The sequence below is a fragment of the Lygodium microphyllum genome, chromosome 2, assembly GCF_053477565.2.
Source record: "Lygodium microphyllum isolate KBCC chromosome 2, Lygodium_microphyllum_v1.1.10, whole genome shotgun sequence".
Taxonomy (NCBI): domain Eukaryota; kingdom Viridiplantae; phylum Streptophyta; class Polypodiopsida; order Schizaeales; family Lygodiaceae; genus Lygodium; species Lygodium microphyllum.
In genome coordinates, this window is record NC_141136.1 from 99,885,876 (window position 1) to 99,900,724 (window position 14,849).

Consider the following 14,849-nt stretch of genomic DNA (forward strand, 5'->3'; position numbering starts at 1 on the left):
AAATATTTTTCAGTGTATATAAACACTATGGTTAGGCATTTATGACTTTTTTTGCAAATTTACAAGCCTGTTTAGAGTTGAGGTTCCCTTTTAGTGTTTCTTATGTGAATTTGCGCCATTTCGTGTACCCCTTGATATGAAGCGATGAGATATTTTTCTTGAGGTTGTTTGGCCACTTTCGTGCCATATCGTAGATCAGTAAATATGAAGCGAGAAGGCATTGCTCGTGAAGTCCGATGCACACTTTTTCGCACCGTATCGTACTTTCACTCATGTTTGAACCTAAGGATGTTGCAGGCTCCCAAGAGCAGGTAACCCCTTCTAAAAAAAGAAGAAGATTGTCATCAGGGTCAACAAGGGCTTTTGGTTGTGCAGACTTCTCCCCTAAAATTCCCATAGCTTCCTCCCCTTGTTCAGCAACAAGTGTGGGAATTCCTAAGAAGTCTCCAATTAAGGCAAGTCACCATTGAGGGTTTCTGGATTGTCTCAGATTACAGAGGTTTCTCCATCAGAAAGGCTCTTAGACTTTCTTCTTCAGAATGGCATGGAGTTATCTTATTACGAAACTGCAAAAGATATTTTTAACCCTAATTGGGATATTGACCATGTATTGAACTCATGTAAGAAGTTTTTCATGGAGGAGTTTGTTGAGTTTGAAAGTCTTGCATTTTCGGTAGTTGAAAAGAATGCAAAGGAATATGTTCACATACTTATTGGGAGCCCACCTTCAGAGAAGGCTTTGTTTTCAAGAAAGTGTACGTCTCATTCTCTTGACCGGTCTTGTACCTCAGATTTGTTTTGTTCTTCTCATTCTAGGAAATGTAGGCTTATGTCCAAAACAACTGCATTCATTGCGTTTACTCTTGTTAAATATCCTGAGAAATTCGATGAACAACAATTAGAAGGTCCAAAATGTTCCAACTTTTGCCTTTTGGACGAGGTAGCAAATGACAAGGATGCAGAGGAATGTTTGGACCTGAGCAAGAAGCAAATATTGATGGCAAACTAGATGTTGCCCAATTCAAAGCTGAGACCATTATTGAAGAAAACCATGCAAATGCAGATCTTGTATGTGACTCTTCTTTTTATACCGTTGCTTCACTTCCAACTTTCCCTATCAAGGACAAGGAATACATACTGCTAGTAGACATCCAAAGGCTCTTCAATCTTAGGGAGGATTATTGTTTAGCCATCATTGCAGAGGCTTCTGATGTTGCAAGTGGCATTGTTGACGTCGAAAATGAATCAAAAGAAGAGTTACTTAAACTTGACACCGAAATTACAAACAACAAGTTTATTGAAGTAGGGGGTGCCGTTTCTCTTTGTTTTCGTAAGGCAAATAATGCTGAGGAAGAGTATGGGATTACTGAAGAGGAGTTCCATGTCCTTCAAGACCGACTTGGAATTTTCCATTTTGGAAGAGAAAAGTTGCAATATGTTAAAGAATTGGAAGATACCAATGAGGCACAATCATCAATTAACATATGGAATCCAACTAAGCTAGAGAATGATGAAAATCAATTTGTACTATTATCTTGAATTTTGTAAGATGTATATACATTAATGTGTTTGATTTCAACATTCATTTGATATTTATCTTTTTTTATAGTTGGAGATTGAAGATTTTGATAACTTCTTGGGACGGGGTAAAGGGACAAGAGTTGGTATTAGTTCACTAAAAGATGTTGCACTTGGCCATTACTTACCAAGGATTGATCCGCACGTTTTCTTGGTATTTCATAACATCTTCTCAGAGGAAGCAACATGGCCTATACTGTGTATCAAGGCACTTACAAGGCTACTTGGTTTCTCCAGGTTACAATACAATGCACGCAAGGTGATGTTTTTGGAGAAGACTGCGTCAATTAGGATTTTTGGTTATGGTCCTGGTTTCTTTGCTTCTAGAGTAGGATACTTTCTGGCCCTCTCATCTTATGCTTTGGCAGCAAAGCGAACTGATATAAAATCAAGAGTTGGCTACAAGAGAAGAAAATTTCTGCGTTATAGAGGAAATATCCCAAAAAGGGAGGATGATATAAAGGCTCCTGAGAGCTAGCTTTGTACTTTTTTTCCTTGAATTCTCAAGTTGAAGTATTCATTCTTTGAAGCTATAATAAAAAAAACCAATTGAATAGCTCCTCAAGAGCATTGCTTTTTGTAACTCCACCTCCATGTCTTGTGCTTCGAAAAAAACTTGTATGTGCTTGATAGTGAGATTTTTCCATGCCTTGGCCGCTATAAGTTGCGAGGGGGCCTTGCTCCTCCACAAAGTAAGGCCCATGGATATGAAGGATATGCTGCAAATTCATAAGAGTAACGATCATTTTATGCCAATGGAAATTTTATCGAAGAAAGCTTGGATTAAACATTCTCTCTTACCAAATAAAAAGTGATATCTTTTTCTCCCCATGCCTACTTTATTGCCTAAACAAGATTTGTAATCGAACATTTTAACTCTTTTGAATACGTCTAGGTTTTTGTTTGTTGCTTGAGGAGCTTTAGGAAGACATCGAGGTGTCTCCAAATCTCCATCCTTAGAAATGCAAGTCATGGTGTGGTTGCAATGTTTGTTGTTATCCCACACAACTCTCTCCAATGCTCCCAAGTAACGCTCACTTGTTTTCCTGTATGGTTATCTAAAAAATGTCTAGCTTTTGAGCCTCCCATTGAGACATCAGCCACCAAGACATCTCTTGTTTTCCCTAAAAGTGTTGGATCTTTTTTTAAATGAACTTGATCTCCATGAAAACCCATTTTGGAGAAATGCCTCACATTTGTCAATACACACATTTGATAAAGACAAAGGCTTAATTGAGTATGCACAGTCAAGATGCAACCTGAGAAGTTTATCAAAAATTCTAATCTTTGCATGCAAAGTACATATATGAACATTGGCAAGAGGAATTGAAAGAGTTGGATCCCATATATCTTCCTTGTTTTTTAAAAACTTAGATCTATAGAGTCTCTAGTTGGGGCTCTTCTTACAGGGCGCAAGTTGCTTCAATATTTAGACCCAACACTTTCCATGCAATAAATACAAGGATATTTTGCATTTGTCCCATTACATATTCTAAGCATACATTTGATAGTTTTCAAGTCAGCGCTCATGTGCCATTCCACATTAAAATTACCAACCCCATGAACAACCAACATTTCTCCTTCACTTTGAGACTTAATAATGTTTGGAATACCTGTATGAGTAAACAACCATTTTAGTGTTTGATGATTCTCAATTGGCACCTAAGCTGCACCAACCCACCAAATCCCTATCTCATATTGGAACTTATGCACTAGTGCTTGACCCCCACCATTGCTGTATTCCAATGCCCTGTTCATGATGCAAATGCAAACTCTTTTCATCTTTTTTCCTTTTTGAAACTGTGCTTCATCTAACTTCAAGGAAAACTTCAAAACATCGTGACATTCCTCTAACATGAATCTATACATGTGAACCATTGTAATCTACACTCTTCTTAGATCAACCCATATATTGTTAAATATATTGTATTCAAAACTAGATTTTCTTTTTGTCTTTTAATATGGCATAGATGCTTCAATATGAATGTATTCCTCAAAAAATTGTGGAATCTTATGACTCATGGAAGTCCTTGCAACCGATACTCTTAGGGCTCGAGGTAACCCAAATGCAGTTATTCTATTACATTTTAGATTTTTAAACCATAATCTTGAGATAGTCCGATAACCTTTTCGACTAATGCCCACAGTATCACATGTCTCTACAATTTCCTTTGGTTTTACTGTGTCCTTTAAGTCCTTTACTAATTCTTTGAGAGTTGGGTCTCTCAAATCCATATTCTGAGGTGACGTAGAATCCTCAAAATATCATTCTTATTCATGGTCTCTTTTAAAAAACTGATTCTCTCCTCACTCTCTCGAATATTAATACCCGACATGTTAGAGACATATTTTTTTGCAAGATTCAATCTTCTTTTCTTTGCTCTCTCACACAAGCTAGTTGTATTTTTTAATGGTCTATTTCTCTCTCTTAATCCTATTGGAGTTTTCTTTAAATGTGGTGTAATTGTGTGATTTGAGCCAATCCAGAATTAGTTGCATGCTGCTGGATTGATGCTGACTTGCTGCTCCCAGATATTTGGACGTTCTTGCTATTGATAAGAAAATTGGCATCGACTTCTTAGCTACTATTAATCAAAGGGGTGTAATTGTGTAATGTTAAAATTGGCATATATTTTTCTTTATAGGATGCAGGTGTAGGATGTACCAAGAGAAAGAGAGATATTCACTTTCAATTGGAGGATGAATATGCACCAATGTTGAAAAGAATTGTAGAAAGGGATGATGCAATAAGATACAGGATGCAACAAGAAAGAAATGTAGGGAAAAAAAACATGGACCTTTGGGTTTATGGGTGCATTTATTCACCCGATCCAGTTGAAAGGGAAGTACAACCTAGGAGGAATAAGCTTGGCGGTGAGAGCTATGGCGGATGGAGAGCAAGAGCAAGAGAGAGCAAAACTCAAAAGTGGGAGCTCCAACAACCACAATATGTGGCCAGGCCTTCCTTTATTCAAACTGTCACTAAAAGAATAGAGAATAAGTGACTGACAGGTGCCTGCCATCTGCAGTGTGCAGTGGCGGGTACTGTCAGTGTAGTAATACATGAGTGGCTAGGTGGAGGCGCCTTTACCCCCAACAGCCTTCCACTTAAAGGCAAATCTGCCCCAGTGAGAGATAAAAGAAAATAAAAGACAGTACAACATGTAGATATGTACAACAGGATGAGGAAAAAGATATAATCTCATCCAACGCCCATCAATCTCCTGAGGAAGGCAAAGCACTCTGTAGTGAGGCTCTTCGTGAGCAAGTCTCCAGGATTCTACGGAGTCAGAATCTTGACAAGGTCAACAGACTTGTCCTCAATGACCTCGCGAATGAAGTGATGCGTCACCTCAATATGTTTCATCTTCGTATGGAAGACTGGATTCTTGGCCAACTGAATGGCACTCATAGAATCCGAATGCAGTGTAGGCATAACATCTGTCATACCAAGGTTTGCAATCAAACGACCTAACTAAATAGCCTCCTTGCAAGCCTCTGTGGGCTGCAATTTACTCGACCTTTGTGTAGTAGAAAGAGCTGTACACTTCTGTGCCCTGGATATCCAAGGGATAGCCCCTCCAGCATAAGTGAACACATAGCTAGAAGTAGACTTCCTACTATCTGCATGTCCTGCATAATCAGAGTCAGTGTACCCTGCAACTCCTGTATCCTGGCTGCCTTAGCAAATACACATATCTACTGTGCCCTTTAGGTACCTCATGATTCCCTTCACGGCATCCCAATGTTTCTTGCCAGGTTAAGCCATATAATGTGCCACAACCCCAACTGCAAAAGCAATATCTGGACGGGTGGCTATCATGATATACATAAGACTGCCATGGCTGATGCATAGGGAATCTTGGCTATCTTGGCCCTCTGCTCATTTGTTTGTAGACAATTGGCCTGTGAAACCTTTACATGAGAAGGTAATGGACAACTAATAGGCTTAACATCTTGCATACGGAAGCGCTCAAGGACTTTATGAATGTACTCCCTCTGTGATAGATAGAGTAGTCCCTAAGATCTATCGCGCATAATGCACATACCAAGTATATGAGAGGCATGTCCCAGATCTTTCATCTCAAAGATCTTCTTGAGCTGAGCCTTAAGAGCATCTAGCTCTTTATGATCCGTCCTTGGTAAAAGCATGTCATCCATATAGAGTACCAAAATCAGTAAAGAACCGTCATGGGCTTTCTTCGTGTACAAGCACGGATCCATAGCACTGTGACTGTATGAATGCATCAAAATTATGGTACCATTCCCTAGGTTCTTGGTTCAAGCCATATATACTCTTCTTTAGTTTGCACACTAGATGTTCCCTGCCAAGGTCGGCAAAACCCATAGGCTGCTCCATGTAAATCTCATCATGCAAGTCCCCATGTAAAAAAGTCATCTTGACATCCATATGGTACAAGTCTAGGTCAAGCTGTGCAACCAAGGCCAAGACTAAGCGTAGGGTGGTCATCTTGACCACAGGAGAAGAGACTTCATCAAAGTCAACACCATGCTCCTACTTAAAACCCTTAGCAACCAATCTAGCCTTATATGCCGGCTTAGGGTGTCTAGGGGTACTTTTTAGCTTGTACACCCACTTGCATGGCAAAGCCTTCTTACCCTGAGGCAAGGAAACCAAATCCCAAGTCTGATTCTTATGCAATGAGTCAAGCTCAGACTACATAGCAGAGTTCTATATGTGACAGGGCAGCAAGACAATTTTTTTTCCCCTTGTTACCGTTGCTATTAGCGTCGCAAATTTACTGCACACGTCGATATTAGCGTCATTATTAGCATCACAAAATATCGTTATCAGTGTCATTATTTGTGTCGATATCGATGCAAATAGCGACGCTGATAACAATGCTAATACTGACTGTTCTATGGCGTCGCCAATAACGACGCTTTTTGCGACGACGGGGGCAAATTTCTTTACTACCATTTTCCTTACTTTTAACGTTGGTATAAGACCTATATCTTTGTAAGAAGCTAGCAAGAATAGGAATTTAGTGTGTATTGCCATGTCACACTGATATTGGTATAAAGAAGAGAATATGTAATTTTTCAGATATCTTTTTGACACATTAATACAATTACAGTCCTCTCCCATCTTGCTCACAGCTTCTATGGCTTCTCCCTCTTTCTTGTCTTTCTCACTCAAAATCTAGTCTTTCTCTCTCCTCGTCACTCTTCTTCTCTCTTCCTGCAGTTTTTCTCTCTCTTCTACAGTCTTCTCTCTCCTCTTTCTCTCTCCCTAGTTCACTCTTTGACAAGTGGTATTAGAGCATTGGTCTTTGATCCATTCTTTTTCTTCTATTTTCAGTCCTATTTTCCTCTATCAAAATCAATTTCAGACAAAAATTGTACAAGACAGTGTGACTAGTGGAGTGCTATAGATCATCTACAGTTAGTAAGAGACTACATCTAGAGATATCCAAGGTCATATATGGCGGAGGATGGCTTAAGTGACATGTCGCCAATCATCAAATTTCATGCAAAATTGGAGGTAACTAGAGTAAACCAGAGTTAATCGGGCTTAGTTTGGGGTTAAACTGTGGTTACTTTTCAAAAGAGGTATTCCTTTCCTCTTTCTCCAAGCTTTGGCCAAGCTTTCATGGAGTTTGCAGCAGAGATCTTCTCTTAGCTTTCAGCCATGGGGTTTTTACAGGCATTTCATGCTGGAAACTTTCTTTACTCTTCATCCTTAACAAGTGGAGCACCATTATTGAAGGCTGTGAAGAGGCTTTAGAGAGCAAACTTTTCTTCTTCTTCTTCTTCTTCTTTAAGACTTCTTTCCAGCATCTATGGTGTTTTCAGCAACCTCTTTAGGCCAGTTTTCTCCTTGACAATTCCATAAATTGATCAGAACTTCAAATGGATCCCTCATTCATTCAGATCTGTAGTCATTGTAAGAGAGTGTCAGTTTTGGACACTTATTGTGAAGAGGCTCACCAAGGCTTCAGGGGGTCGCATGACAGGAGCACATTGCTGCTCTTGAGGATATACAAGTAGAGTTTGGCAACCACTAAGCACAAGCTACCCTTGTGATCCTGAAGGGGGCACTAGAGGCAAATGCATCACGGCACGGCGCTATAAAACCCTGAGATAAATTGCACGGGAGCTGATTTGAGTGGAGAATCCTCATGCTCCCTTAGCTCATCCTTAACCATTGTAATCTCTCCTTCTAAAGCTACATTGGTAGAGGGCTACGAAATTTTCGGAGATTCAGCTTCACTCGACGGAATTTTCAGAGATTTAGCTTCACTCGACTTTGACGCTGCTTCCTGCTGCACGTCAGATACGACTGTGGATAGTTTTGGGCAAAGACATAGAGCATATACACCGTAGGGCTAGCCCCGAATGGCAACGTAGGCGCCCTAGGTGAAAGGGGGTGCATAATATTTGCTGGTCTCTCTCTAAAGCGAGATCACTGTTCGTGGAAAAATGAATCGGTGTACCGGGCAGCAGAAATGATGCTAGGATGAAGAAGATTACGTAGTGATTTGATCGTACAGTGTGGGAAGGTTTTGAAGCAGGGAGGCATTACGATTGTGCTTGGACTTGGCACAGCAAAGTAAGGTAGTCAACAGTGATCTATCACGACCTTCTTCAAGGGGATCCTAAACAACAGAACACTATCATGAGTTGCCAAGTGATTTAACCAGGATCTAGTACTCCCAGTGAACTAAGTGGAAATATTAGCACTAAAGCCTTGAAATTTTGAAACTGTTGTGAGACATTGTAGCATCTTCACCACTCAACGTCTCAACTAAACAAAGTATTATGGGTCTAATTAGAGATGTTGCTTCTAAGAGGTTGGATATTCCTTTGGTAGACGTTATGAGTACATTGGCACATGCTTTTATGGCTTATGATGACACTCAAATGGCATTGGAAGAGATAGATGTGAGTCTGTTTGAGCAAGTACTTATCCATCAGTTGCAACCACATACCTCTCAGTTGATTCAGCATGGTGTAATGAAGACTCTTATCAATCTCTATGATAACAATATCTTACAAGAATGTATATGCAATACTGAAGCTAAACACATGTTGGGATTACTAACCATGGAGAAAGTGGAGCCTCAAGCTGATTTGTGGGCATCAATGAAGTACTTTTCTAGTCTTTCTCTCTCCTCTTCACTCTTCTCTCTCTTCTTGCAATTTTTCTCTCTTCTACAGTCTTCTCTCTCCTCTTTCTCTCTCCCTAGTTCACTTTCTGACAATCTTGTAGTGAGAAGCTATTGAAGAGGCTTTCGGAATTGATGCAATGCAACTTAGAATGTAAGTTAATAGCTAGACTAGAAGAAAGCTAGATTTTTAATGTAATTATTTAAGAGAAAGGGCTTTAAACCATTAGACAATCCCATCAGCCAGAGGTCATGCTTACTCTAAAAAAGCTATGATACTTTCTTTTTTCTGTTTGTACAACAAAATTCTCTTTCCTAGGAAAACACAACAGATTACACTATGTTTAGACGGCCGAACACAAATACATTAAAATATCTTCTTTGTTTTTCCAAAATGTGTTCTCATATAATTAAGGTACCAGGCAGCACCCTATTTGAGTAGGCCAGCCTTGAGCTGCCGCTTGGGTTCAAATATGATTAACGTACCATGCAGCACCCCAAACCCCAACATGGGTAAGCCGGCCTTGAAGCGTCTCTAGGGCAGAGCCTTGGCTCTTGGGCTGCACCTTTGGGTTCAAACATGATTAACGTACCATGCAGCAGTCCATGGAGGGTAAGCCAGCCTTGAGCTGCCCCCCCTAGGGCTTGAACCCGAGACCTCGCGAAACTCACACACGCTTGCCATCAATCGGCAGACACACGGCTGGTAAATATCTTCTTTCTGTGCTGAAAATAACTGTTTTGAATATGAATCATTTTATTTGGACTTGGATAAACGAACAACAGATCAACAAGATTGCTAGGTTTAATGGAAGTTGGCGTGATGCAGTTTAGAATGGGCTGCCTTTCCAGAGCTCTCGCACTGTGCGATTGCGATGATGAAACTGCAGGACGGGAGCTACTGCTGCAGATGATGATCCGGCTTGTAATTGTGTTGCCCCATCTGCATCGTGAGCTGCAGCTCGCTTTGCGATATGGTTCCTGATCATCAGCCGAGTCAATAGATTGGATGTGCTGCCATGGTTGCTGCTGCCGGCCATACCGATATTGTTGCCTGAGCTGTTGCAGTGTTCGCAGTTGGCTTCAGCAGCACCAATATGCTTCAGACAGACGAGGGGCGACTCTGCACTGCTGCTCCCAAACTTGTCGAACACATGCATTAGCTCCACACTCATATCATCCCTGGATATCAGTTGATGATCCTGATCCTCCATGCTCATCAGGTTCACCTCCTGCAGTAGTGCACCACTAGCCCTTGCAGTACTGTCAATGTTAGGCACAGTGATATTATTACCAGTGTTATCCTTAATTGGAGTAATATTGGCGGCTGCATGATTTGCATGCCCTTTAGAGTTATCCGTGTTGCTTGACGAATACTTATGATCTGGCTTCCTGTCGACCGTCATTGATTTATTCATGGTATCATGATGATAAGTACTACGTTGAGCAGTGCTAGTATTAGTCACGATATTGAGCTTACTATCCACTTCCTGCAGCTCGCCTTGATGATAATGGTGACCAATACTAGTGGAACATTTTCCATCCCGGCTGACATAAAACTGCTGTAATGGTGCATTACGTCGATGATGATATTCGAGGTTAGAAGTGCGCACTTGTTCGTTGTTATCAAGGCTGGTTGATCTGTCCTGATGTAGTGGATATTTATGACGATCATGATTACTAATGAGAACAATGGGAGCATTAGTACTATCCTTAAAAATTGCTGGTCGATTAGTACTAGTGTTAGTACTCGGAAGCTTATCAATGGCTTGAATATTGTGATCATGATCATGATGCTGCAGTACCTGCTGTTTATCTGGTGCTGATGCTACTTTATTAGCGGCTTCATGTGAATCAGGTAATGCAGTACTGACTGTTGCACTACTGTTGTTATTATTGACTCCAGCTTTTCTTGCATGCATCACTTTCTGTACCATCCTGCTGCCCAACACAGTTGAAGAAGAAGAAGAAGACGATGTTAATGATGATGATGATGCCGTTGACAGGTTTCCACTGATCAGCACCCTGTTACTAGTGTTGCTGCTAGTCGATGAGGTGTTGCGCCCTCTAGAAGCACTTTTTGACCTACTACAACTGCCACTATTATTGCCTAAAGCAGCACCATTCCTACTAATGGCACTGGTAGATATAGTACTGTTCTTTGCTGCAGCAGAGTTAGCTGACTGCAAGCGTGAGGCTCGAGAGTTGGAAATGGATCTCTCGCTAATTGTAGTTCGAAGATTTGGAGGGGGTTCTGTACAGTAGCCGTCTAATAACAGCATGGAAGAAGGTTGATCAGCTGGCTGCTTGTGCAGCTGCTTCAGGTTAGTTATTACGTTAGTACTGCCACGAGAATGGCCCGAATTAGAACCGCGGTTATTATTATAATGGTGTCGATGATCTGCATGATGGGAGACAGTGCTCGCTTGCAGTGCTGATCGAGTACTTGTTGATGATGATGATGGAGAGCTTGCTCGAGAGTTACTTCGACTTGATGAAGCCACAGCACTAGTCGCACGGTTTCTGCTCACAGAAGTAGACCGACTACCACCATTATAACTAGAAGTAGTTGTAGTAGTAGCAGCAGCAGCAGTCGACCGGCTTTTGCTCACGGAAGTAGACCGACTACTACCAGTACTAGAAGTAGTGGTACCAGTAGCAGTAGTAGCAGCATTACCAGCCGTGCTGCGCAGCCTGTTGCTACTTCCATTAAGAATGGTACCCCTTGTAATGGTACTATTGCTCATAGTATTCTTCAAAGAACTGCCTTCGGATCGTAATGTTGATGCTGAACTCTTTGAGCTAGATTGATCGAGTCTGTACTGAGCCGATGATGAGAATGATGATGATGTCAACGATAAGGAGCTATTGCTGGAGGATATTGTGGCTGATAATGACCTGCTTGCAGCTGTAGTGCTCAATCTTGTTATTGGTGTAGTTCGAGATGTGGACTGAGCTAAGCCTGATTCCAATGATTTCATGCTAGAATCCTGATTGGGTTGCTGGCAGCTAATTAATTGCTGCATTGTAGCATTGCTGGTCATCATATTATGATTGGTGCAGTTCAACATACCTGAGTCCTGATCATGACTTTGTTCAGCTGTGGCAAGCATCGACAAAAGTTGTTAGCATAGCTGCATTAGAAACATAAATATACAACACAAGAAGTTTGGATAAATTCACACTATTATTCCCAAATTGGGAATTATGGGAATATCATGAGCTTCTGCAAGGCAGGGACTGCATACCCAGCTAGGTCTAGTTGGGGGCAGGGTGTTGCCCCCAACTAGCTAGGTATGCGGTGTCTCCTAAGAAGATGCTCAGGATGCTGAACACTATAAGGAGGAACAAGGGAATAGAGCCCCTTTTCCCACATGGCCAAATGTCCAAAACTTGTGCATTATGCTGGAGTGTTGCTGCTAAAAGTACTACATACAGCTCATATGTAAGCTGCCAACAGACTTTGTGATACTTGATAGCTAATGACTAATATCATTGTCACCTTAAGTACTAGCATGTTTAGACTTTGTGATTCTTAATAGCTAATTATTAACATCACTGCCACCTTAAGTACTAGCATGTTTAGATTTTGTGACTCCTAACAGCCAATGATTAATATCACTGTCACCTTCAGCACTAGCATGTTTTGTCTTGATTATATCCTCCTGTTTGTTGTTATATGGCCAGTTAATTGCCTGCTCTTCCAAGAATGAAATCTGGAAATTGAACAACCAAAGAAAACTGCATAATTACTATAAGTTTACAGCAGCAATTTGTAATCTCTCACAAATTATAAAGGAGCTACTCCTTGTAAACCCATGAAAGTGTGGCACAGAGACAACCATGCATAAGTCTAAATTCTACTGAAGCTGAATGTTTACTAACTTGTGAGGTCGTTGTCATGGCATTAGGCAAAGATGTCCAATTGAAGAGGTGGTCTTGTTCATTGTCTAATAAGCTGCCTCTGATTTGTTGGTTGAACATCATCTGGTTGCAGCCTTGGGTTTGAATGGAATGCTGAAGATAATCCCCATTAGTTAAACTTGTTATTGGTGTGGCTGGAGGAGTTAATAGCCTGCAGATAATGGAACACACTCATGAATCGAAGACCTTCAATCAGTAGATTATAAAGGATTATTCGTCTTTGCATGTTGCTTGTTGCCTCAACATTTATGAATATGTTCATGAATCATGCCACATATATTGGTCTTTTGCAGAAATTAAAGCTCTGCAAATTACATTAAGTGACGAGCAGAAAGCCAGACAAATTAGGCATCGATAATTATGCCCATCAAATTACATTTAAGAATAGACTATTACCAGTTGTAGTCGCTTTTCTCCTGCTCACCATTAAGACTCCTCGTGATTGGACGATCGTCTCTTGCCTTGATGGGCGCCTTGTGATCCGAAATAGCAATTATTGATGTGTTTGATATCTGATTGGACTTCGACGAGAGCAAATTGGATCGACCGTATTGGAAATTTGCAAATCGTGTGCTTGGCTGATGATCTGTAATGCTCAAAATTGTGGAATTCATCAAGGCCAAAGCATAGTACGACTTGATATATCATGAACTGAAAGAGCAGCATACAAACCTAGTACAATTACAAGAAGTTTTAGATGAATTCCCACATTGTGAAATACGACAACATCATGAACTTCTGTGAGGGATCAGGGACTGCATGATACAATGCATATCTAGCTAGGTGTGGTTGGGGGCAAGGGGGGTGCCAGTCTCGGGTGGGGGCCGGCAGCCCCCTACCCCCCAACCACACCTAGCTAGGTGTGCGGTGCGTCCCGAGCAGAAGCTCACGATGATGTCATAATTTGCAATGTGCGAATTGTAATGGGTGCCACTGGGAATTAATCTAAGACTTCGTGTGTGATAAATCATGAACTAAAAGAGCAACATACAATTTAGTGCAATATTGCCTGGATGCCTACCAGCGCCTGGGTGATTATTATTATGAATGTTGCGGTTGTTGTTGTTATAGTGATCAGCTGCTGGTAATACTGCAGCTAATTCCGAGTCCTTGCTCATCACACGAGCTGCGTTGAATTTCCTCTCCCGATCTCGCCTCTGCATTTCCAGGAAGAGAGCCAAGCTGTCTTCATCTTTCGTAAGCTGCATATTGTCGATGCCGCTGTACAGATTACTGCAGCTGTTCTGATCTATATTGATAGGCTCTCTAGTACGGAGATGAATTGGCCGAACCGGCAGTGGTAGGTTGATTAGGAATGAGGAGATGGCCGCGGCCTGATAGATGATGCAAAATATGGCCGGATGGAATACCCACCTGCCGATGATTTTCTCTGTCTGTCTGTCTCTCTCTTGTTCGTTCGTCTCATGTGCCGGCTGCCGACCGGCTTGCCCAAGAATTGGATTAGGACCGTATATTATTAATTATTAATATAATACTATTAGCCTAAGGCCGGCATACTTTACATACAACAAGAGAACATGTCGCATGGAAAGAGTACTCCATATGGACCCCCAACCATCCTAAAGGCTCAAGGACATGAATATTAGGTTCATCTATCCTCTTGATTTTCAGCACTTCAAAGCACTCGATGCACCGTCTAGTGATCAATATCTTTGAGAACTTGAGTTTCTACCATCTCTTTCAAGTAGGAACAAATGGTGCCTTAACCTTGGCAAAGCCTAAATAATTTTCAAGTCTCCCAATACCTCTCGTATTGGTATAGCTTTGATCGCATTCAAGCAGCCCCATAGAGGAAATCTTGGTGGCTGTGAAAGGTCTCAGTGTGATCAATAGAGCCTTTAAGGTGAGGTTTTTATAAGGGTCTCTCTCTAAGGTTCAAGGTCTTCCTTTTTTGGTTGTAACCTAGAAGTCTACCTCATATTGGAATGTACATATTTTCTTATTTCATTAACTTTAATAATCCCGCATTATAATATCTTTGAGAACTTTACATTGGCTTTGGCGGAGAACATTGTCTATCTTAGTTACTCCTCCCAAACTTGCCTTTGTGCCTATGTTTCTCTCTTGTTCTAAACATTACACAATGCAATCTTTGACCTCATCTACAATCATCTTGTTGATATAATCTCACATTGTTGTCCATGAGAAGATAATGCACGTTATTATCCCTGAAACAAGGATCAAGAAATGTCACAA

The 14,849-nt window shown here is 41.0% G+C and overlaps 1 protein-coding gene across 1 annotated transcript; it reads right to left on the reverse strand.

Moving 5' to 3' along the window:
* Positions 1-9,196: 9,196 nt before the first annotated feature.
* On the reverse strand, positions 9,197-13,979 carry LOC148040076 (uncharacterized). The gene is made up of 5 exons (XM_087666037.1): positions 13,654-13,979; positions 13,029-13,218; positions 12,594-12,783; positions 12,337-12,424; positions 9,197-11,808 (listed from the first exon to the last, which is right to left on the reverse strand). Exons 1-5 carry the CDS (start codon positions 13,838-13,840, stop codon positions 9,539-9,541), a joined length of 2,925 nt encoding a protein of 974 aa, XP_087522163.1. The 5' UTR covers positions 13,841-13,979; the 3' UTR covers positions 9,197-9,538.
* Positions 13,980-14,849: the final 870 nt, after the last annotated feature.